Source organism: Salmo salar, chromosome ssa20 (assembly GCF_905237065.1).
Source record: "Salmo salar chromosome ssa20, Ssal_v3.1, whole genome shotgun sequence".
Classification (NCBI taxonomy): domain Eukaryota; kingdom Metazoa; phylum Chordata; class Actinopteri; order Salmoniformes; family Salmonidae; genus Salmo; species Salmo salar.
Window position 1 is genome coordinate 28461119 of NC_059461.1, and position 26627 is coordinate 28487745.

Genomic DNA, 26627 nt, shown 5'->3' on the forward strand with positions numbered 1-26627 from the left:
GGTTCTTACTGGTGGAGAGCTGCTCCCCAGCTTCTGTGCGGGCAGAGGCAGGAGGTCGGCGGAGACTGGACGGCTTCCTCAACGCCTCCTGAGCCCCCAGCTGGTTTCCTGACTCTGCAGCGGAAGAGGAAGGGAAGGATGAAGAGGAGTCAGTTCAGTAGACCACACAGTGAGTTCATACAGTCGTCATTCCGTTATGATGCAATAAGTCAGTCATGCAAATGGCCCTTATAAGCAGTGAGGCTTCCAGACAACAGCACAATCAGTCCACATCAACAAGAAAATACTAACCCTCCCAGGAAGTATTTTCACTCAATTTCAGAATGCTCAGTGGTGCCAATAGTCCCTTGTCAATTCAGCATTCTTTTTTTTATTCCATTATTTTTATTCACATGATTTGGCATTCTGATTATGATGAAGCACAGTGGCAGGTTAGTTGGACTGCATGAGAGAGTTCTGCTCTGAAAGCCCTGGACAAAAACTATCTAGTGTCCTGTGACTGCAAGGAGACAGGGAGCTTCTCTCTACCAGGTGACCTAACCAACACCACTGTCAGGGTGGGCTAGCAGGTGAGGAACACAGGGGAGAGGGATGGACGGATGGAGGAATGGATAGAAAGGGGGATGATAATGCTAGAGCAGGCATGACTTTTATCTCTGTCCTGTATCCCATCCATAGAGCTATGATTGCATGGAACTCCATTCCATCCCAGATTGCTCAAGTGAACAGCAAACCTGGCTTTAAAAAACAGCTTCACAACACGTCAACGCCTCTCCCCTATTTAAACAAATTATTTGATATGTATGTACTGATATGAATGTATAACTCATAATCTAGATGCTACTGAATTGAGTCACGATTGAGTCAGTACAGAACCTTTCAGTTATATTTTTCTTGTTTTAATTTATTTAGTTCTGTCCTTGAGCTATTCTTGTCTATTCATTTTCTGTATTATGTCATGTTTCATATTTTGTGAGGACACCAGGAAGAGTAGCTCCTGCTATCGCAACAGCTAATGGGGATCCTAATAAAATACCAAATACCATACCGTAAACATCCTACAGAAGTAGGATCTTAATTTGAGCCAGTTTGCTACAGCTAGGAGATATTCCTGCAGCAACAGGAAATGTGAATTATTAGGTGGATTATAATTAATGGCTACATTTTTCTTAGGGCAAATCAAGTCTGGCATTTTAAAGGGAAAATTACAAACTTTAGAAGCCTTTTTATACCTTGAATACACTACAAGTTCGCATTTCCTGCTGTGCAGAAAGATTATCAGCAACAAAAGAGTGATCAAATTATTTGTACACTGCAATTGTATCAAATTCACACACAACAAAAGCTACACTTGGCCAAACTGCTTTCATGTTGGTATGATTTGATTGAATATTAAAACAGTTTCAGCTCTGAGTGCTCTGTTCCATCTTGCCTGTGGGAGTTTGTGTTCCTGCGGGTTGGGGATGTTTTAAATGGGCAGACCTTTGTGGAGTTCCAGACTGTCTCCTCTGTGTGTGTTAGTGTTGTTGTGTCTGTATGACCCAGGTGCTGCGGACACAAACAAGAGTCTGGGTTCAGCACCTCGTTAGACGCCAACCAACACCTCTTCTCAGAGTCAGCTGAAGCCAAACACACTGCAAACCACTGGCCAACACTGCCTGGAAAGAGCACCTGCAACCCTTTCAGGGGCAGGGAGAGACTATTATACTCCTCCAAGAGCTCACTCAATCTCTCTCTGTCATACACACACAGTCAGCCACACTTACTGTAATATATATTATGCGCTACTGATGCTTGTCAGTGACAGCACAGACAGAAATACAGTTCAAAGAGTTCATGTTCTGTTTAGAGTTCAGTGGGAGAAAGCAAAAGAGGACAAAAGAGAGCACAACAGAAAGAGTTAGTGCCCATAAAGAGAGAGAAGGAGAAAGGGACATGAACAGTGCAAATGGGTCCTGCTCCAGGCACTTGCCCTCAATCTTTGTGGTTTTGATTTTCTATGTTTTGGGTTGAAAGGCTTTCTCAGTGGGTTACTGCTAGCGCATGTGGAAATGAAACAAGGTTAGAGCTGAGACTGTAAATCAATGGTATGTTCTGAGGAATGTGTAAAGATGTACTGCTAAAAGCCCTATCTTCCATTTCAGTAAGAATGCAAAATTAGCGGCGAACTTCAAGCGGGAAGTAAACACACTCTTCGTTCTGCTCCATGTCCGTCTGTCTCCCTGTCTATGTGAGAGTGTGTGTGCGTATGGTAGGGGTGGGGACTCAATGGAGGTGTCCTATGGAGACCAGGTAATATTGATGACAGTGTCTGATTTGAAATAGGCTCAGAATTGATAATATACCCCTGCTCCAGAACGGACTGAAGGCACCTCTAACCCAGCCTCCCTTTCCGACAGACACCACTTCTTTTCTCTTTAGATTATAGACCATTCAAGTGCCAAGATCCACCCACCCACACTTAAACACATTGTATAAAACATTCAGCTGGCCTTGGCACACAGACAACCATCCCCCACACACCCCAACTGCCTAACTTTCATTCTCTCAGTCTCTCTTTCATTCACTCTGCCTGTCCATGTCTCAAGTTTGAGAAATCACAGGATAACAAGTCAACTTATTCCCTATATTCCCATAGACAGTGTCTGTGAAGCAGTGTGTGTTGACTTGGATGTGCTGAGTGTGATCTACTCATCTGGGCCAAGAGTAACAATGTCGAGACTTATGACTGGTCTCTCTCTCTCTCTCTCTCTCTCTCTCTCTCTCTCTCTCTCGCTCTCTCGCTCGCTCTCTCTCTGTCTCTCTCTCTCTCTCCCGACTAAAGGGGGGGTCAGAGAGACTTGCCTGAGTGTGTTTGACCCTTGATCCTGTGATGCTCTGGGCCCTAATCAAGGTTTGAATCAGAGCTCTTCATTAGAAGCGACCCCTGTGGAGAGAGGAGAGGTTGTCCTGACATCAGCTCTGTGTCTGGTTCCAGGCTCTGGGACTGACAGGACAGGACAGGACACAGAGCACAGCACAGGGGGGAGTTTTCCACTGTTTACAAACACTGACAAGTCATTTCCTCCCCACTGGCCTGGCCTGCCTGGTGAAACTCTCTCAGGAGACAGAGGGAGAGGGGTGAAGGTCACACCACTGCAGTGTCAGGGTTAATTAAAATCTCATTAGTGTTATACAATTATCCACAGCTCTGTGTGTGTGTGTCACAGGAGGTTGGTGGCACCTTTATTGGGGAGGACAGGCTCGTGGTAATGACTGGAGTGGAATCATTGGAATGGTATCAAATACATCAAACACATGGTTTCCAGGTGTTTGATGCCATTCCATTTGCGCCGTTCCGGTCATTATTATGAGCTGTCCTCCCCTCAACAGCCTCCACTGGCGTATGTATGTGTGTGTGTGTGTGTGTGTGTGTGTGTGTGTGTGTGTGTGTGTGTGTGTGTGTGTGTGTGTGTGTGTGTGTGTGTGTGTGTGTGTGTGTGTCAGTACTGGCAGTAGGAGCAGGGGAAGGGCGTCTCGGCAGTCTTGCTGACAGTCTTCCAAAAAGCATAACGCCTTCCCCCTCTGTGACTGTGGTTACCAAAATAACTCCCTCCAACACCCTTAAGCAGCCCCTGAGGGCCCTCCATGGCAGTCCGGGGGAGGCCCCTGACAGCACACGGTCACAGGGAGAGGGGGCTGGGAGCCATCCTCTCCCTATGAGTCAAAGTCTCACCAACCAGCAGGCTTGTGTGTGTGTGTGTGTGTGTCAAATTAAATCAATGTTTATTGGTTGTGTACACAGATTTGCATATGTTATCGCAGGTGTAGTGAAATGTAGCATTACCTAGCAATAAAAAAAAAAAACGATACACACATAATCCAGAAAAATTCCGGAATATAAATATACATACACACTACCGTTCAAAAGTTTGGGGTCACTTAGAAATGTCCTTGTTTTTGAAAGAAAAGCACATTTTTGTCCATTAAAATAACATCAAATTGATCAGAAATACAGTGTAGACATTGTTAATGTTGTAAATGACTATTGTAGCTGGAAACGGCTGAATTTTTAATGGAATATCTACATAGGCGTACAGAGGCCCATTATCAGAAACCATCACTCCTGTGTTGCAATGGCACGTTGTGTTAGCTAATTCAAGTTTATCATTTTAAAAGGCTAATTGATCATTAGAAAACCCTTTTGCAATTATGTAAGCACAGCTTAAAACTGTTGTGATGATTAAAGAAGCAATAAAACTGGCCTTCTTTAGACTGGTTGAGTATCTGGAGCATCAGTATTTGTGGGTTCGATTACAGGCTCAAAATGGCCAGAAACAAAGGCCTTTCTTCTGAAACTCGTCAGTCTTTTCTTGTTCTGAGTAATTAAGGCTATTCCATGCGAGAAATTGCCAAGAAACGGAAGATCTCGTACAACGCTGTGTACTACTCCCTTCACAGAACAGCGCAAACTGGCTTTAACCAGAATAGAAAGAGGAGTGGGAGGCCCCGGTGCACAACTGAGCAAGAGGACAAATACATTAGAGTGTCTAGTTTGAGAAACAGACGCCTCACAAGTCCTCAACTGGCATATAGTACCCGCAAAACACCAGTCTCAATGTCAACAGTGAAGAGGAGACTCTGGGATGCTGGCCTTCTAGGCATAGTTGCAAAGAAAAAGCCAGATCTCAGACTGGCCAATAAAAAGAAAAGATTAAGATGGGCAAAAGAACACAGACACTGGACAGAGGAACTCTGCCTTGAAGGCCAGCATCCCGGAGTCGCCTCCTCACTGTTGACGTTGAGACTGGTGTTTTGCGGGTACTATTTAATGAAGCTGCCAGTTAAAATTATTAACTTTTGGCCTCCCGAGTGGCGCAGTGGTCTAAGGCACTGCATCACAGTGCTAGCTATGCCACTAGAGATTCTGGGTTTGAGTCCAGGCTCTGTCGCGACCGGGAGACCCATGGGGCGGTGCACAATTGACCCAGCGTCGTCCGGGTTAGGGAGGGTTTGGCCGGCAGGGATATCCTTGTCTCATTGCGCACTAGCGACTCCTGTGGCGGGCTGGGAGCAGTGCACACTGACACGGTCGCCAGTTGTATGGTGTTTCCTCAGACACGTTGGTGCGGTTGGCTTCCGGGTTGGATGTGCATTGTGTCAAGAAGCAGTGCGGCTTGGTTGGGTTGTGTTTCAGAGGACGCATGGCTCTTGACCTTCGCCTCTCCCGGGTCCATACGGGAGTTGCAGCGATGAGACAAGACTGTAACTACTACCAATTGTATACCACGAAAATTGGGGAGAAAAAAGGGGTGAAAATGTAAAAAAAAATTATAATAAACTTGGATTAGCTAACACAACGTGCCAAAGAGAACACAGGAGTGATGGTTGCTGATAATGGGCCTCTGTACACCTATGTAGATATTCCATAAAAAATCAGCAGTTTCCAGCTACAATAGTCATTTACAACATTAACAATGTCTACACTGTATTTCTGATCAATTTGATGTTATTTAAATGGACAAAAAATGAGCTTTTCTTTCAAAAACAAGGGCATTTCTAAGTGTCCCCAAACTTTTGAACGGTAGTGTACATTAAGGGTTAAGGTTAGGGGTTAGGGAATACATGTTTTGGTCCCCTCAAGGATAGTACAACAAACGTGTGTGTGTGTGTGTGTGTGTGTGAGACTGTGTGTGTGAGACTGTGTGTGTATTTGTGTTTAATGGTCCAAGGTCAGTCCTCCAGTGTTACTTTCCCAGTGAAAATAAACCAGACCATTCTGCAGCCAGCCCAGCCAGCCTAGCCTGCCCAGAGAGCACATTTCCTCCTTCTTCTCTTTACAGAGCCCGTTAATGCTCCAACACACTCTAGGCTCCCTCTCCTTAGCTCATTATTTGCCGTGGTTTATTTATTCTCTCTTTGATATGCAAAAGACGTAGCACTGTGCAGACAGACACAGCCCTCGTGCTAGGAAGGCCTGTCTTGTGGAGGTATTTCTATGGCTAAAATGTCTCTTTGTTTCTCAATACATATGGTCTGTAATGGTGGGAGGGTGATTATATGCAAGCTCACACACATCTCGTCTCAGTGGTGGCCTTGATGGAGTTTAATCAACAACGAGGTGTACATTTAAACTATGTGATTTTACCACAGCACAGGTCAGACCTGAGAATGAACTCTGTCACAGGGGACTGACTGGGGCTCTGACTACACCTTCTCCTCCTCCTCCTCCTTTAGCTTGAGTTTCATAAGACTGGTTTAGCTCAGAGCCAGAGGTTCCCAGGAGGAGGTATGGGGTCTGAGGGAGCGGCGAGCAGCTGTGGACACAGACCATCCAGTCAACACAGGGCTGGGCCAGGCTGGGGAGGGGAGGAATCCTCCTGATCTGATCCATCTCTGTCTGCTCAGAGAGTGACCGGGTGCTGCTGACCAGCCAGGCCAGGGAGTTTGTCTCTGTCAAGCTGCTGTTGAAGCCTTCATGAAGACTAAAGACCACTGGTGCATCTGGACAAAGATTTGGATACATCTGTAGATGCATTCCTTTTAGACAAAATTATGATCCTGCGAATATTCCTTACAGAGTGGCTGGCTACCCTTTGTCTATGAGTGCTGACCCAGCAGTTTCACTGGTTTATTAGTGTGACCAAAAAGGGCATATGATAACAAATTGGGGTGATGCTCCTCCAGTTCTTTCTCTCTCTCTCTCTCTCTCTCTCTCTCTCTCTCTCTCTCTCTCTCTCTCTCTCTCTCTCTCTCTCTCTCTCTCTCTCTCTCTCTCTCTCTCTCTCTCTCTCTCTCTCTCTCTCGACACATGGCTTCCATCTCCCAAATTGTGTTGGGACCATGGTATCGTCACTGTGACCAACCCGGGGCTCATCTTCAGTGGGCCAACCCAAAACTGCCCTGCACCCCAGCGTTTATAGTGCTTTCCCAGGATTCCAGCTTTGCTTTTATTAGGTGATTGGCTGAGAGGGAGGGGCGGCCTACATCATGAACTGCCACTCTCCAGTGACCCCCCACCTAAGCCTGCAGTGGTGAGGCCCACAATTTCTTCTCACACTGCAGTGCCCGCTGGGTTCCTGTGGGACTCTGTAATTAGGGGCAGTTGTATGGGGAAGGGGGGGGGTCCTTGGGCCAACATGGACTATCTCCAGAATTCACTATAAGGGTAGGTTAAGCTCAGAGAGTCTTTCCACGGACACTCACACATATTTGGCTACACAGACAAACACACACTGCTAAGGCTGTTGTTGTGAGCAGACCTGCTGCAGAGGTGTTGGGCCAGCCAAACTGCAACTGAAACCAGACGTGGCCTTTAGGACCCTGAGGTGAGGGGTGGGGTGGTGGGGGGTCAGGGAGGGGCTCTCACCTCCTACAGACACATCTCACTTCATCAGTCAACACCAGCAGGCCGGCAGGCAGACCAGACAGTCAGACAGGAGAACCCTGGCCTCCAGACACCCCCCTCCACCTCCACTAGGCTAGACCTTCATAACTCCATCGTTAATGGGTCTGAGAACAGACTAAGACTGCCTGGGATCTTTAACAAACACTTCGCCTGGCCACTCAATGGAGTGTTGGAACTTGTGTGATTGCAGTTACTGTCTTCATTCTAATGCTTTCCTCTTGTTCTAGAACACACCTGTGTATTCTGATTCCAGATAAGATGTTAAAGGTAGACTCAGCTAAATTACATTGCCACGAGTACCACCGCAGATATTGCGATAAGTGAGATGCAATACTTCACTCCCACACTGTCACACACAGTATCTGCGTATGTGTATGGGTTCGCTTCGATGCTGTTAGAGCGTGGTAGGTACGGGACTAATCTCGGTTACCCAGAAGTAAAAATCTTGAAAAGTTGTCACTTTCCATTTACACATGAATCTGTCCACAAGAGATTAGTATGGGACCAAAACAGTGGGGAGTTTAGCCTCGCACTTCAACACTCTTAGTTGTTGCAGAAATTGACCCACTATGCTGTTTACTTTGTGCACCTACGTCATATCGCTGAGTTTACCTTCACCTGGCCTCTACAGAGTAGACAGACAGACTCAGCAGGGTGGCACTAACCCTAAAGCAGCCCATGCCCAAGTGGTCCCATAATATGGAGCACAGCTAAACACAGAAACACACACACACACGCATCATCCATACACGCGCACAAGATCCTGTGCACACGCACATGCACACAAGTTCCTACAGTAGAGTAGTGCTGGTCTGTCAGCCCTGTCAGCTCATCTATTCCATCCAGATGTCCACGCAGACAGACCTCTAATCTCCCGCCTCCTCTTCCCAGACAGGGGCTGCTCCTTCTGCCCCCTCTCTTCCTCTCTCCTGCCCCCTCTCCCTCTCCCTCCCTCTCTCTCCCATACCTGTGGTGAGGCCTATGGCAGGGGCAGGGTTCGAGACGGGTCTGTGGAGCCTGGTTGCCCCCCCCCCCCCTCTCCCTGGCAGGCAGAAGTCTACAACTACAGAGTAGAGCCTGGCCTGGCTGTATGCTGCACTGGTGTCTATCTGCCTGCCTGCCTGTCTGTCTGTTCATCTGTCTGTCTAGAACATTTACATCTGCTCCTACTGGGACCCTGTCAGACTGACTGGTTGCTACGGACAGCCTTTAACTTAATTTCCCTCCCCTCCCACTTCTCCCTCCACTCCTCTCTGACCCTCTGCTTATTATTTCTCAACTTCCTGGTCTGTGGTTACCTACACTGGAGTGCAGTCCTCTGGCCCCCCTCACAGCCTTCACTGCTGAGAATCGCTCCAAGGCGCTCTCATAAATAATAATGACTATAATAGTGAATACAGAAACCATGAGCTGTTTCATAATCTCTCTCTCCCCTCACTTTCCCTCTGACCTTTGAGTATACTAACTACAGTACCTTCCTCTCTTGCTGCCTGACCACTTTATTTCTCTCTCCAAAATATCCCTTTCTTTTTTTCTCTTATCTGCTTCAGCACTCTGTCAGTCCTCTCAGTATGTTTCATCTCACCAACATGATGTCTGGATGCCCACAACAACAACAACTGGGTGTGTTCATAGAGCAAGCCACAGAAAATACAACTATTCTGAAATCCTATATTCCAACAAACAGATGTGAAAATGCAAGGCTAAACATGGTTTAAAGAAGTGGAGTTTAAAAGTAGAATTATAATAAGACAATGCTCTCCCCTTCCTCCCCCAAAACATAGGGATTGTTAGTGTACGGCACAAGGGAAACAATTATCTTGGTGCCGCGAAAACAAACAATGCTGTGGTCTGTGTAAAGTGGCAAACATTAGCGGCGGGCACATCTGGGGAAGTGAAGCATGCTGCGTGCGGTTGGGATGGGCTGCACCACAAATTCGCTCCACGCTTTTTAAACATTTCCTCCGCTTGAAAGTAACAGATGTCCAATAAATACGTGAGGCAAAGGCTGACGTTACTAACTCCCAGCCATCACTTTTTATTAAGACAGACACAAAAACATTGGAAAACTGTAAAATCTCCTTCCTTTCATGCCCCCGTCTCGTGACCCCAGCTGACCTGCATGCAGACGCCTCCCTCATCACCCTCTCCCTCCTCTCTCAATTAAATTCAAAAAAATATATTGGCATGGGACACATATGTTTACATTGCCAAACCAAGTGAAATAGATAATAAACAAAAGTTAAATAAACAATAAAAAATTAACAGTAACATTACACTCACAAAATGTTCAGAGGAATAGGGAGATTTCAAATGTCATATTATGGCTATTTACAGTGTTATAATGATGTGCAAGTAGTAAAAGTACAAAAGGGAAAATAAATAAACATAATTATGGGTTGTATTTACAATGGTGTTTGTTGTTGCCCTTTTCTTGTGGCAACAGGTCACAAATCTTGCTGCTGTGATGACACATTGTGGTATTTCACCCAATTCATATGGGAATTTATCAAAATTGGATTTGTTTTCAAATTCTTTGTGGGTCTGTGTAATCTGAGGGAAATATGTGTCTCTAATATGGTCATACATTTGGCAGGAGGTTAGGAAGTGCAACTCAGTTTCCACCTCATTTTGTAGGCAGTGTGCACATAGCCTGTCTTCTCTTGAGAACCAGGTCTGCCTACGATGGCCTCTCTCAATAGCAAGGCTATTCTCCCTGAGTCTGTAGTCAAAGCTTTCCTTAATTTTGGGTCAGTCACAGTGGTCAGGTATTCTGCCACTGTGTACTCTCTATTTAGGGCCAAATAGCATTCCAGTTTGTTCTGTTTTTTGGTAAATTCTATCCAATGTGTCAAGTAATTATCTTTTTGTCTTCTCATGACTTGGTTGGGTCTACTTGTGTTGCTGTTGCTCTCCTGGGGCTCTGTGGGGTCTGTTTGTGTTTGGGAACAGAGCCCCAGGACCAGCTTGCTTAGAGGACTCTTCTCTAGGTTAACCTCTCTGTAGTTGATGGGTTTGTAATGGAAGGTTTGGGAGCTGGACCTTTTTTGGAACACCATTATTTTTGTCTTACTGAGATTTACAGTCAGGGCCCAGGTCTGACAGAATCTGTGCAGAAGATCTAGGTGCTGCTGTAGGCAATCCTTGGTCAAGGACAGAAGCACCAGATCATCAGCAAACAGTAGACATTTGACTTCAGATTCTTGTAGGGTGAGGCCGGGTGCTGCAGACTGTTCTAGTTCTAATTTGCCAATTTGTTGATATATACGTTGAAGAGGGTGGGGCTGAAGCTGCATCCCTGTCTCACCCCATGGCCCTATGGAAAGAAATGTATTTTTTGCCAATTTTAAATGCACACTTGTTGTTTGTGTACATGGATTTATAATGTTATATGTTTTCCCACCAACACCGCTTTCCATCAATTTGTATAGCAGACCTGCCAAATTGAGTCAAAATCTTTTTTGAAATCAACAAAGCATGAGAAGACTTTGCCTTTGTTTTGGTTTGTTTGTTTGTCAATTAGGGTATGCAGGATGAATATGCGGTCTGTCGTACGATAATTTGGTAAAAAGCCAATTTGACATTTGCTCAGTACATTGTTTTCACTGAGGAAATGTACGAGTCTGCTGTTAATAATAATGCAGAGGATTTTCCCAAGGTTGCTGTTGACGCATATCCCACGTTAGTTATTGGGGTCAAATTTCTCTCTCTATCTATCTATCTATCTATCTATCTATCTATCTATCTATCTATCTATCTATCTATCTATCTATCTATCTATCTATCTATCTATCTATCTATCTATCTATCTATCTATCTATCTATCTATCTATCTATCTATCTATCTATCTATCTATCTATCTATCTATCTATCTTCTATCTATCTATCTATCTATCTTCTATCTATCTATCTATCTATCTATCTATCTATCTATCTATCTATCTATCTATCTCTCTCTCTCTCTCTCTCTCTCTCTCTCTCTCTCTCTCTCCCTCTCTCTCTCTCTCTCTCTCTCTGAACCCAAGAAGAGTATTGTCCTGTGATGTGTCTTAGCATTCCCTCGCTCCCTCCTCATCCTCCTCCTCCTCCTCCCCCTCCCCTCATTCCCCTTTAATGGTCACCAGGGAGACCATTAAAACCAGGAGCATTGTACTACTGACAGTGCCTGGGTGAAACCACACTTCCTCTGATGTGTGTTTAGAGTGACAGGGAGGGACTGTCTGTGACATCCTCCCTTCTTGTCCTGACACAGCACAGCAATTAAAACCCAGTCCTCTCAGCCAACACACAGCCACAAACGGCTAAACAAACAAGTGTTCCAAAAATAACTGGGTCCAGGAATAGGCCTGCCTACTCACTTCCATACACACACACTCTCCATAGCCACAGATATAACCACAGACACAGCCACAGATATAACCACAGACACAGATATATAGATTTAAAAAAAAATATATATTTCACCTTTATTAATAACCAGGTAGGCCAGTTGAGAACAAGTTCTCATTTACAACTGAGACCTGGCCAAGATAGAGCAAAGCAGTGCGACACAAAAAACACAGAGTTACACATGGGATAAACAAACGTACAGTAAATAACATTTTTACATTTTACATTTTAGTCATTTAGCAGACGCTCTTATCCAGAGCGACTTACAGTAGTGAAGGCATACATTTCATTTCATTTAATTTCATGCATTTATTTTTTATTTTTTTGTACAATAAACACAATAGAAAAGTCTATATACAGTGTGTGCAAATGTAGTAAGATTAGGGAGGTAAGGCAATAAATAGGCCATAGTGGCGAAATAATTACAATTTAGCAATTAAACACTGGAGTGATAGATGTGCAGTAGATAAATGCGCAAGTAGAGATACTGGGGTGCAAAGGAGCAAAAAATGAAATAACAATATGGGTTTAGGTAGTTGGGTGGGCTATTTACAGATGGGCTATGTACAGGTGCAATGATCGGTAAGCTGCTCTGACAGCTGATGCTTAAAGGTAGTAAGGGAGATATAAGTTTCCAGCTTCAGTGATTTTTGCAATTCGTTCTAGTCATTGGCAGCAGAGAACTGGAAGGAAAGGCGGCCAAAGGAGGAGTTGGCTTTGGGGGTGACCAGTGAAATATACCTACTGGAGCGCGTGCTACAGATGGGTGCTGCTGTGGTGACCAGTGAGCTGAAATATAACCACAGATATAACCACAGACACAGCCACAGATATAACAACAGATAAAACCACAGACACAGCCACAGCCACAGCCACATTTATAACCACAGCCACAGATATAACCACAGATACAGACACATATACCATCACAGACACAGCCACATATATAACCACAGATATAACAACAGATATAACCACAGACACAGGCACATATATAACAACAGATATAACCACAGACACAGACACATATATAACCACAGATATAACAACAGATATAACCACAGACACAGCCACATATATAACCACAGATATAACAACAGATATAACCACAGACACAGCCACAGATATAACAACAGATATAACCACAGACACAGCCACAGATATAACAACAGATATAACCACAGACACGGCCACAGATATAACCACAGATATAACCACAGACACAGCCACAGATATAACAACAGATTTAACCACAGACACAGACACAGCCACAGCCACATTTATAACCACAGACACGGCCACAGATATAACCACAGACACAGACACATTTATAATCACAGACACAGCCACATATATAACCACAGATATAACAACAGACACAGCCACAGATATAACAACAGATATAACCACAGACACAGCCACAGATATAACAACAGATATAACCACAGACACAGCCACAGATATAACAACAGATATAACCACAGATATAACCACAGACACAGCCATTGATATAACCACAGACACAGCCACAGCCACAGATATAACCACATACACAGCCACAGATATAACCACAGACACAGACACATATATAATCACAGATATAACCACAGATATAACCACAGACACAGACACATATATAACCACATATATAACCACAGATATAACCACAGATATAACCACAGACACAGCCATTGATATAACCACAGACACAGCCACAGCCACAGCCACAGATATAACCACATACACGGCCACAGATATAACCACAGCCTTTCCCTGCTCACTGAGGTTGGACACAGCAAGTACAGAGCCGCTCTGATCCTGTGCATTACTATACATTACTATGTATTAATACTTTGCAATGAGATATGAGGTCCATGCTCACGATGCATAAATTCTAAAACAAAATCACACCCACTGAGGAATTGATTAGCTAAATTTTACAACACATAGTAAATATACACACAGCAATTAGAAGCGCCTTAAGAGGCATGTAGTGTATTGCACTCTTGGCTTGAACATTTTTGAAAACTGTGAGAAAAGGAAAGTTTGAAGCTTTTATTCTAAGAACCCTGATCTTAAACCCAGGTAAGAACCCTGATCTTAAACCCAGGTAAGAACACTGATCTTAAACCCAGGTAAGAACCCTGATCTTAACCCCAGGTAAGAACACTGATCTTAAACCCAGGTAAGAACAGCGATGAGGGCTATTTCACACACTTTGGTTTGCTGCACAAAGACACCCTGCAACAACATGACGCTGGGGGAATTCTTGGCCAGTGAACCCTGTACTCTGGCCTTGCTCATTACCCTGGGGGGGTGACATGGGCTAAGTCCCAAATGGCACCCTATTCCCTATTTAGTACACTACTTTTGACCAGGGCCCCTATGTAATGCACTACTTTTGACCAAAAGTAGTGCACTATATAGGGAATAGGGTGCCATTTGGGAGACACTCAAATGAGCCCACTTTGCCCACAACGCCAGCCAAGCATAAAGCAGCCCAGTCCAGCCATGCAGCTAAACATCCTGCCCCATGTCTAATGCTATATACAGAAGGTTCTGTGGGAGTAAACGCTGTGGCCGAAATGTTTGAAGGACAAGTTGACTCCAACACACATAGTTTATATGCCACAGTAAAACCCAGATCACTCGTTATAGCTCTGGGGCCTGGTGTTGCTCCATCAGCCCATAGCACTGTGTTTTCCCTACAGAGAGAGCTGATCTGTACGTGAGAGCAGATGAGGGCAAGGCTTATTAATAAAAGGCTTAAAACACTTCCAGCCTCCCGTCCCGTCACCACCCACCTAAACAACCAACAAAAATCAAGAGTCCCCTATGACAACAGCGCAACTGTATCCATGGCAACGAAAAACAAAGGTTTTGCTTTAATGCATTGACTGACTATATGAGAGTGACTGCACAGCTCCCCAAGCCAGGCAGCGGTTGCCAGACGTAGCTATTCCAACTCCCCTCTCTGTGATATTCTGCTCCAACAGCAAACCCTAAACCTTCCTTACTGCTACCATGTTGTGTTGCTACCATGTTGTTGTTATGTTGTGTTGCTACCATGCTGTGTTGTCATGTGTTGCTGCCTTGTTATGTTGTTGTCTTAGTTCTCTCTTTATGTAGTGTTGTGTTGTCTCTCTTGTTGTGATGTGTGTTTTGTCCTATATTTATGTGGTATATATTTTTAATCCCAGGCCCCCATCCCTGCAGGGTGTCTTTTGTCTTTTGGTAGGCCGTCATTGTAAATAAGAATTTTTTCTTATCTGACCTGCCTAGTTAAATAAAGGTTAAATAACAGGCGCGGTGAGGGGGGGGGCCAAGCAGCAGGGACAGGCGCGGTGAGGGGGGGCGAGGCAGCAGAGACAGGTACGGTGAGGGGGGGGTGAGGCAGCAGGGACAGGTACGGTGAGGGGGGACCAAGCAGCAGAGACAGGCGCGGTGGGGGGAGGGGGGGCGAGGCAGCAGGGACCGGCGCGGTGAGGGGGGCCAAGTAGCAGGGACAGGCACGGTGAGGGGGGCCAAGAAACAGAGACAGGCACGATGAGGGGGGGCCAAGCAACAGAGACAGGCACGATGAGGGGGGGCCAAGCAGCAGGGACAGGCACAGTGAGAGAGGGCCAAGCAGCAGAGACAGGCACATTGAAGGGGGCCAAGCAGCAGAGACAGGCACAGTAAGGGGGGCCAAGCAGCAGAGACAGGCACGGTGGGGGTGCCAAGCAGCGGAGACAGGCACATTGAGGGGGGGCCAAGCAGCGGAGACAGGCACATTGAAGGGGGCCAAGCAGCAGGGACAGGCACGGTGAGGGGGGGGCCAAGCAGCAGAGACAGGCACGGTGAGGGGGGGCCAAGCAGCAGGGACAGGCACGGTGAGGGGGGGCCAAGCAGCAGGGACAGGCGCGGTGAGGGGGGGCCAAGCAGCAGGGACAGGCGCGGTGAGGGGGGACCAAGCAGATTCAGCTCCTTTTAGGGAATTGCCCATTTCGCTTCCTCCACATTATAGGCCATAATTGAAATGTTCCTATGGGACTTCTCTCAAGGCACCCAAATGTCTCTCTCGTCGTTAAAAGCTTGGATTATTGCACTGGTCAGACATTTAAGCTTTCAGGGGAATTTCCACTGAAACTGGAAATTCTTTTATCTTTTGGTAGGCCGTCATTGTAAATAAGAATTTTTTCTTAACTGACAGATTATTTTAAATAAATGTAAAATAACAGGCGCGGTGAGGGGGGGGTCCAAGCAGAAGGGACAGGCGCGGTGAGGGGGGGCCAAGCAGCAGGGACAGGTACGGTGACGGGGGGCCAAGCAGCAGGGACAGACGCGGTGAGGAGGGGCGAGGCAGCAGAGACAGGTACGGTGAGGGGGGCCAAGCAGCAGGGACAAGCGCGGTGAGGAGGGGCGAGGCAGCAGAGACAGGTACGGTGAGGGGGGGCCAAGCAGCAGGGACAAGCGCGGTGAGGAGGGGCGAGGCAGCAGAGACAGGTACGGTGAGGGGGGAAAAACACGATCTAATACTGTGAAAAACCAAAAACTACTTTTTGAACGTTCCTTCGTTGAGGCTTGGACAGAGCAGAGGGAGAGTGACCGGAAAGAGTGCTAGGCACACAGTACTTCCTGGACTCAGATTATATTCATTGTGTTATTGTAAATTCAGTGCTATGCATCAGTAGTTACAGACATAATGCTGATGTATAAGTCTCCCAAGTATTCAGGCAGAGATGGCACCACACTGACATGAACAATAGCACTTATGGTCCATCTGTGTATACAGCTCTGCACTCTAGGTCCTCTGGTTTCCTAGTAGAGGATGTGGCTATGGAAGACAGACATGTAAGACTGGATGGTTACAGTGTCTGTGGGCCAGGCAGCCAGGCAGTAAGGCAGCCAGTCATTATGTTAACAGAAGAAGATCTTTGTTGTGGTCCTGTCTCACAGAGACACAGACTACAGCGGACTGATAGCTGGGTCTCAGAGGCCTTGATTTAGATAGCCTATATACTCTTCACAGATAAAAACGTCACAGTCGGTTTGGGCCGACTGTAAAACCTTAATGCATAAAAACGCAGGAAGGAATAGCTACATCTAAAAGAAAAGTATGTCTCTTCCACTAGATAATATGAAGAATAGCAGGAGCTGATGGTGGGTTACAGGAGAAAGAGGGGAGAGCACACCCCCATCCACATCCACAGGGCTGTAGTGGAGGCCTTGGCGTCCACATCACTAAGGACGTAACATGGTCCACACACATCTGCACAGTCGTAAAGAGGGCACGACAGTGCCTCTTCCCCTCAGGAGCCTGAAAAGATTTGGCATTGGCCCTCAGATCCTTAAATAGTTATACAGCTGCACCATCGAGACCATCTTGACTGGCTGAATCATCGCTTGGTATGGCAAATGCATCGCCCTCGACCACAAAGTGCTACAGGGGGTGGTGCGGACAGCCCAGTACATCACTGGGGCCGAGTTCCCTGCCATCCAGGACTTCTATATCAGGTGGTGTCAGGCCCGAAAGATTTCCAAAGACTCCAGTCACCCAAGCCATAGACTGTTCCCTCTGCCCCCGTCCGGCAAACGACTCTGGAGCATCGGCTCTCAGACCAACAGGCTCTGAGACGGCTTCTACTCTCAAGCCAGAAGACTGATAAATAGCCATAAGAACGCTAAATAGTTAATGAAATGGTTACCCAGACTATCTGCACGAATCGTATCTTGCACTGATGATGCACACTCACAAGACTACACATCCTTTACTCTCAGAAAAGCCTCAATTCATCGGGGCATGGACTCTGCAAGGTGTCGAAAGGGTTGACTCCAATGCTTCCTATAGTTGTCAAGTTGGCTCAATGTCCTTTTTATTTATTATTTATTTAACCTTTATTTAACTAGACAAGTCAGTTAAGAACAATTAAGAACAAATTCTTATTCACAATGACGGCCTACCCTGGCCTCCCCTAACCCGGACGACGCTGGACTAGTTGTGCGCCGCCCTATGGGACTCCCGATCACGGCCGGTTGTGATACAGCCCGGGATCGAACCAGGGTCTGTAGTGACACCTCTAGCACTGAGATGCAGTGCCTTAGACCGCTGTGCCACTTTGGGTGGTGGACCATTCTTGTTACACATGTGAAACTGTTGATCGTGATTAACCCAGCAGCATTGCAGTTCTTGACACAAACCGGTGTGCCTGGCACCGGTTACCATACCCCGTTCAAAGGCACTTAAATCTCTTAAATCTCATGTCTTGCCCATTCACCCTCTGAATGACACACATGTACAATGCATGTCTCAATTGTTTCAAGGCTTAAAAATCCTTTGTTAACCTGTCTGCTCCCCTTCATCTACATTGATTGAAGCGGATTTAACAGGTGACATCAATAAGGGATCATAGCTTCACCTGGATTCCCCTGGTCAGTTTGTCATTGAAAGATGTTTTGTACACTCAGTGTATGTATAATAATGGCTGGAATGGAGTCAATGGAATGGTATCAACCACATTGAAACCAGCAGCCTCCACTGATAAATATCCACCACCCAAAGGACATCCAGCAAACTTGACACCACTGTGGGAACCATTGGAGTCAACATGGGCCAGTATCCCTATGGAACACTTTCAAAATATATATGGTATATTATGCATAGGAATACTTTTGGAACAGACTTCCAAAATTAAAATCACTTAGAGCTGATTTTTTGCTCAGAAAACTTGGGGAGCCGAATAAAATCATACCCGGGCCAAATCCGGCCCGACAGTTGGGAAACCCTGATATACACACTCACTACACTGACAGTCACACACAAAACCCTTTTTATTATCCTGATGCCTAGTCACTTTAGCCTGCCTTCATGTACATATCTACCTCAAATACCTCATACCCCTGCACAGTCATCTGGTACTGGCACTCATATACTGAACATAAATATAAACGCAACATGACAATAAATGGCCACTCTAAAATGTACAGTTTTGTCACACAACACAATGCCACAGATGTCTCATGTTTTGAGGGAGCGTGCAATTGGCATGGTAACTGCACAAATGTCCACCAGAGCTGTTGCCAGAGAATTTTGCAGTACGTCCAACTGGCCTCACAACCGCAGACCACGTGTATGGCGTAGTGTGGGTCGAGCGGTTTGCTGATGTCAACGTTGTGAACAGAGTGCCCCATGATAGAGGTGGGGTTATAGTATGGGCAGGCATAAGCTACGGACAATGAACACAATTACATTTTATCGATGGCAACTTGAATGCACAGAGATACCGTGACGAGATCCTGAGGTCCATTGTCGTGCCATTTAGCCGCCGCCATCACCTCATGTTTCAGCATGATAATGCATAGCCCGATGTCACAATGATCTGTACACATGTCCCAGTTCTTCCATGGCCTGCATACTCACCAGACATGTCACCCATTGAGCATGTTTAGGATGCTTTGGATTGACGTGTACAACAGCGTGTTCCAGTTCCCGCCAATATCCAGCATCTTCACACAGCCATTGAAGAGGAGTAGAATAACATTCCACAGGCCACAATCAACAGCCTGATCAACTCTATGCGAAAGAGATGTGTCGCGCTTCATGAGGCAAACGGTGGTCACACCAGATACTGACTGGTTTTGTGATCCACGCCCCTACCTTCTTTAAAGGAATCTGTGACCAAAAGATGCATATCTGTATTCCCAGTCATGTGAAATCCATAGATTAGGGCCTAATGAATTTATTTCAATTGACTGATTTCCTTATATATTTTTGGAATTAATTCATTTAACCTTTATTTAACTAGGCAAGTCAGTTAAGAACAAATTCTTATTTACATTGACGGCCTACCCCGACCAAACCACGCTGGGCCAATTATGCGCCGCCTTATGGCACTCCCAATCACGGCCAGTTGTGATACAGCCTGGAATCGAAGCAGGGTCTGTAGTGACGCCTCTAGCACTGAGATACAGTGCCTTAGACTGGAGTCCCAGTCATGTGAATGGTAACTCAGTAAAATATTTTAAAATGTTGCATGTTGCATTTATATTTTTCTTCAGTATATATGCACGCACGCATGCACGCACGGACATGCACACACAGCGGGGTAATGGTCGCATACGACTGAGCTGCTTTCTGTGAAATCCCTGCTTGAATGGTTTCCTGTGTGCCAGGCATTCCTCTGTGTTTTATAGAGCTCTCTGGGGATTAGAACCCATTTACTTCCAGTGGCAGTGGGGCGGAATCAAAGCTGATTGGGCTGTGGCCTCCAGGGTGGTGGTGTGAGGAACACTGAGCCCATACTCACCTGAGACTGACAGGGGGGCATGGGAACCTGACACCACGGCAAAGACATGAGACACTAACACCGGTCACACACACCCGGTGGGGGTCAAATCTGACCTAATTCGTGTCACTGCTAACCTCAGCTGTGATGACTGACAGCTTGGCCCTGGGAGGTAGGCCCTGGGTCTGAGTTTACACAATAAATTAAGTATTCTAGAACTCCGTTACTGGAGGTAACACAAACAAGGTACACAAATGAGAAATTATTTTGATTTTACTGTGGGATTTCTTTAATCAATCAATCAATCACATTTATTTATCTAGCTCTTTTTACATCAGCAGATGTCACAATGTGCTTATACAGAAACCTACCCTAAAACCCCAAACAGCAAGCAATGTAGATGTAGAAGCATGTTAGCTAGGGAAAAAGTCCCTAGAAAGGCAGGAATCTAGGAAGAAACCTAGAGAGGAACCAGGCTCTGAGGGGTGGCCAGTCCTCTTCTGGTTGTGCCGGGTAAAGATTATAAGAGCAAACTGGCTCTAACCAGAATAGAAAGAGGATTGGGAGGCCCCGGTGCACAACTGAGAAAGAGGACAAGTACATTAGAGTGTCTAGTTCACGAAATAGACGCCTCACAAGTCCTCAACTGGCAGCTTAATTAAATAGTACCCGTAAAACACCTGTCTCAATGTCAACAGCGAAGATGCGACTCTGGGATGCTGGCCTTCTAGGCAGAGTTCCTTTGTCTGTGTCTGTGTTCTTTTGCCCATCTTAATCTTTTCTGTTTATTGGCCAGTCTGAGATATGGCTTTTTCTTTGCAACTCTGAATTCAAGGCACACTTAACCAGCATGGCTACCACAGTATTCTGCAGCGATACACCATCCCATCTGGTTTGCGCTTAGTGGGACTATCATTTGTTTTTCATACGGTGAGGGATGGTGGTGGAAGCATCATGCTGTGGGGATGTTTATCAGCGAGAGGGACTGGGAGATTAGTCAGGATCGAGGGAAAGATGAACGGAGCAAAGTACAGAGAGATACTTGATGAAAACCTGCTCCAGAGCACCCAGGACCTCAGACTGGGGCAAAGGTTCAGCTTCCAACAGGACAACTATCCTAAGCACACAGCCAACCAAGACAATGCAGGAGTGGCTTCGGGACAAGCCTCTGAATGTCCTTGAGTCAAGTCCCAGCCAGAGCCAGGACTTGAACCCTATCGAACATCTCTGGAGAGACTTGAAAATAGCTATACAGTGACACTCCCCATCCAACCTGACAGAGCTCGAGAGGATCTTCAGAGAAGAATGGGAGAAACTCCACAAATGCAGGTGTGCCATGCTTGTAGCGTCATACCCAAAAAGACTCGAGGCTGTAATTGTTGCTAAAGGTGCGTTAACAAAGTACTGAGTAAAGAGTCTGAAAACTGTGATGTGATATGTGTTATTTAAGTTGTTGTTGTTTACAAAGAAAAAGATAACAATTTAATCAATTTTAGAATAAGGCTGTAATGAAAATGACAACACTTCTCCCAAATTCCAAATAAATATATTTATGCATTTTTTTGCAGAAAATGAAAACTGGTCAAAATACCCAAAAATATGCAGTGTTGTCAGACCTCGAATAATGCAAAGAAAATAAGGTCATATTCATTTTTAAATAACACAATACTAATGTTTTAACTTAGGAAGAGTTCAGAAATCAATATTTGGTGGAATAACCCAGATTTTTAATCACAACTTTCATGCATCTTGGCATGCCCTCCACCAGTCTTTCACATTGATGTTGGGTGACTTTATGCCACTCCTGGCTTTGTTTAATGGCTTGTGACCATCCATCTTCCTCTTGATCACATTCCAGAGGTTTTCAATGGGGTTCAGGTCTGGAGATTGGGCTGGCCATGACAGGGTCTTGATCTGGTGGTCCTCCATCCACACCTTGATTGACCTGGCTGTGTGGCATGGAGCATTGTCCTGCTGGAAAAACCAATCCTCAGAATTGGGGAACATTGTCAGAGCAGAAGGAAGCAAGTTTTCTTCCAGGACAACCTTGTACGTGGCATGATTCATGCGGCCTTCACAAAGACAAATCTGCCCGATTCCAGCCTTGCTGAAGCACCCCCAAATCATCACCGATCCGCCACCAAATTTCATGAATGAAAGCTGTGATTGAAATCAGAGTTATTCCAGTAAATATTGATTTCTGAACTCTTCCTAAGTTAAAACATTAGTATTGTTGTTTATTTTCTTTGCATTATTCGAGATCTGACAACACTGCATCTTTTTTGTTATTTTGACCAGTTGTCATTTTCTGCAAATAAATGCTCAAATAAATATTTTTATTTGGAATTTGGGAGAAATGTTGTCAGCAGTTTATAGAATAAAACAAAAATGTTAAAACCAGAGAAACGGATCATTTTGCAGTGGTCTCTTAATGTTTTCCAGAGCTGTATATTTTTTATATAACCTCAACTATTTTTCTTCAATCAATGTATTTTCAACATAAAGTTATTAGCAGCGCAATTTAGCAGATTTGATTGATTTTGTGGTCTCAAACCAGTGAGCTTAACATTCTTCATCAAGAAAGAATATGGGCAAAATGGAATTATTGACAATGAAAAAGGTGGTACTGTTGTTTCCTTGTCATATAATTGGTACATTTACTATCAATATAGCATTAAACATAGTTTTCCAGATTGCATTTTGGCAACATAAATATTGGATCGCCACAGACATCCTGGTTCAATTTGGGTCCCGAGGAAACACCAGTTGAGAACTACTGTCATAGAGGGACATTACTTTAGACCAGGAGTGTCAAACTCATTCCACGGAGGGCCAAGTGTCTACAGGTTTTTGTTGTTTCCTTTCAATTGAGACCTAGACAAGCAGGTGTGGGGAGTTCCTTACTCATTAATGACCTTAATTCATTAATCAAGTACAAGGTTGGAGCAAAAACCAGCAGACACTCTGTGGAATGGTTTCTGAGTGGCGCAGCGGTCTAAGGCACTGCATCTCAGTGCAAGAGGCATCACTACAGTTCCTGGTTCGAATCCAGGCTGAATCACATCCGGCCGTGATTGGGAGTCCCCTAGGGCGGCGCACAATTGGCCCAGCATTGTCCAGGTTTGGCAGGGGTAGGCTGTCATTGTAAATAAGAATTTGTTCTTAACTGACTTGCCAAAGTAAAATAAAGGTTCAATAAAAAAGAGTTTGACATATGCTTTAGACCTTTACCCAGGTACTCTCAGAGGGACACAGAGAGAGAAAGAGCAGATTTCTCAATAGTGTGTCTAACTGAAGGGTTTTCCTCTGTTCTGCAATGACAAGTCTTTATCATCAAAATAGACAGCGTTAAGAGTCAGGATGTGAAGCAGCTCAACTAGAGGTGGAGTTGGCAGAGATCTCAGGCCTAGCACTCTGTCTGTCTCTCTTCCCTCTGGCCGGGAACACATGGAGATAAACAAGAGGAAGATTAGCATGGCTTTATGAGGCCCCCCTGGGCACACTCTGGAAATAAACCTGCTTCTACTGCGCCTACAGGCCCCTTCACCAACACACGATACATGGCAGTTCAGTGTGTCCACATACACACACACACACAGAGGGAAAACACCCACACACAAGCACACACACACACACACATTCACAACCTTGTTCTCTTTGCGTGCAGGAATTTCAATGGATTATCCACGTATAGCCTTAGATATTCGGTGCATCTCTACCTCAACCTAAATAAAGCACAACAATGTGACAGACATCAACACACACACACACATACACCCACTTGCTCTACGACAACAAACAGATTGGAGAGATAATAGGAGTCATTCAAATAGTTGGCACATTCGCACATGGACACAAATGAACCATACAATAGACTGGGAGGTCTGTGCAGAACACACTTTAATAATAATCACAACACATTCTGCTGTTTTGGTGGGTAACATGTCAGCACTGAATAAATATAACAAGACTATTGTAATAAGATAAATACATACGTTATTTCATAAGTGTAACTCTGCTAGTTGAACTAAATCCAATGGCTTTGTGAGAAGAATGAATATCAGTTAAATTACCTTTAAAGGACCTGAGCATTCAGCACCAGGTGAACGAGACCAGGCAGGCGGGTAGGCGTGAGCTGGCACAACTCCCCCTCCCTGGCATTTAATGAATGGGTAAGCCAAGACAAATACTGAGAATGTGTGTGTGTGTGTGGATGGTTGTATAGTGTTATCTTGTCTCACTGTTATCAGCCCAGATGGAAGCCCTCTCATCTCATTTAATCTCCACACTGGTCCTTTGTGCTACAGATCTATGCATCTACACCTTTTATCTCATCCCGATCTGAACCAGCCCCCCCAGCCCCCCTCTCCTGAACAGTGTTAGAGAGGCGCGTGGGTCTGTCTCTCATCTGATTTCCCTGACAGACAGAAATAGAGAGAGCCCTCTGGCCCGCAAGCTGTTTGTGTTTTGCACCATTGGAGATAAGTGTGCATGCTCTGTGTAGAGCACAAAGGGATGATAAGGGGAGGACAGGCATCCAAAACATGACAGAGGAAGGGATGGAGCAGGGCTGGGGAGTGAGCAGGGCTGGGGGAGAGAGCAGGGCTGGGGAGAGAGCAAGGCTGGGGAGAGAGCAGGGCTGGGGAGAGAGCAGGGCTGGGGGAGAGAGCAGGGCAGGGCTGGGGAGAGAGCAGGGCTGGGGGAGAGAGCAGGGCTGGGGAGGGAGCAGGGCTGGGGAGAGATCAGGGCTGGGGAGAGATCAGGGCTGGGGAGGGAGCAGGGCTGGGGAGAGATCAGGGCTGGGGAGAGATCAGGGCTGGGGAGAGAGCAGGGCTGGGACGAGAGCAGGGCTGGGGGAGAGAGCAGGGCTGGGGGAGAGAGCAGGGCTGGGGGAGAGAGCAGGGCAGGGCTGGGGAGAGAGCAGGGCTGGGGAGAGAGCAGGGCTGGGGGGAGAGCAGGGCTGGGGAGGGAGCAGGGCTGGGGAGAGATCAGGGCTGGGGAGAGATCAGGGCTGGGGAGAGAGCAGGGCTGGGGAGAGAGCAGGACTGGGGGAGAGAGCAGGGCTGGGGGAGAGAGCAGGGCTGGGGGAGAGAGCAGGGCTGGGGGAGAGATCAGGGCTGGGAAGAGATCAGGGCTGGGGAGAGAGCAGGGCTGGGGAGAGAGCAGGGCTGGGGGAGAAAGCAGGGCTGGGGAGGGAGCAGGGCTGGGGAGGGAGAGAAGAGCTGGGGGAGAAGGTGTCAGCAGGGGCCAGTGGATCAGGAGAGAGGACTGGGGATGTCTACTTGGTTCAACATGGGGCCTTTCTCAGAGTTAAGTGTCCAAATCACTGTTTACTCAGTTGCAGCCTGCAATGTAGACGCTTAAGTAACTGGAGAGAAAAATGCCAGAGCTGTGTGTGTGCATGCGTGTGTGTGTGTCTAGATGCCTAAGCGGCTCTGCATCCTAGAAGCATAGGTTTTCAACCTTCCCAAGTTCTCCCACGTCACTGCACTCCTCCGCACACTCCACTGGCTTCCAGTCGAAGCTCGCATCCATCACAAGATCATGGTGCTTGCCTACGGACCCTCCCCCCACCTTCAGGCTATGATCAAACCCTACACACCAACCCGAGCACTCCGTTCTGCCACCTCTGGTCTCTTGGCCCACCTAGATATCTTAAGATGAATGCACTAACTGTAAGTCGCTCTGCATAAGAGTGTCTGCTAAATGACTAAAATGTAAATGTACAGTAAGCGTGAATAAAACAAGGCGTAGCCACCAGTAAAAATTCACCAGTCACATGCACAACACACGTACGCACACGCACACACACACACACACACACACACACACACACACACACACACACACACACACACACACACACACACACACACACACACACACACACACACACACACAATGTCCTCGTCGCATGCACCCCTCCCTGTCATTATTGTTTTACTGTGGCTAAAAGAGGGAGTTGTTTATTTTAAAGGTTGAATTTATTAAGCGTGTGATGAGTGCTCTCAGAGTCTTATAGCAGACGTGGGGTTTGGGCTTTCTCAGCGTCTTGGCTGAAATACACCAAGGCCAGTACAGGACTCAGAGAGAGGCCCATAGAGACGGCTGCTCTCTCCCCCCTTCTCTTTCTTTCTCCCTCTCTCTCCCTTTCCCTCTCGCTTCCTCTCTCTCTCTCTCTCTCTCTCTCCTCGCTCTCTCTTCTTCCAACTCCCTTCCATCGCTCAGCCTGAGCTGTTGAGATGCTGCTGCAGTGATAAAGTGATCTAGCCTTCCCCTGACATTCATTCTCAGCCCCAGCGCCAGGCAGCAATACAGCTGAGGCTGGGGTTCAATAACAGCATGACGGAGACACATGCCTGCTCTCTCAATACACTGGACCACCTCAACACTACACGTCAACCACAGGAAGAGACACAGAGAAATTGAGGCAGGGAAACTGAATGAGAGTGAAAGAAGGACAGGAGTGAGAGAGAGAATGTGGGAGGATTCTATTCATGGTGTCTTCGCCCCCTTCTTGTTCCCTCCTTTTCCCAGCAGGCAGAATGATGAGGGTCTTATCTTATCTCTGAAAAGCACATTAACA

At 46.2% G+C, this 26627-nt stretch overlaps 1 protein-coding gene across 4 annotated transcripts in view; it reads right to left on the reverse strand.

Moving 5' to 3' along the window:
* The window catches only part of emid1 (EMI domain containing 1), a 98257-nt gene that overhangs the window by 29765 nt on the left and 41865 nt on the right, over positions 1-26627 (reverse strand). For all 4 annotated transcript variants that reach the window (XM_045703159.1, XM_014161212.2, XM_014161213.2 and 1 more), the window contains one exon: positions 10-114. In XM_045703159.1, coding sequence (XP_045559115.1) covers positions 10-114 — 105 coding nt within the window. The remainder of the gene's footprint in view (positions 1-9; positions 115-26627) is intronic.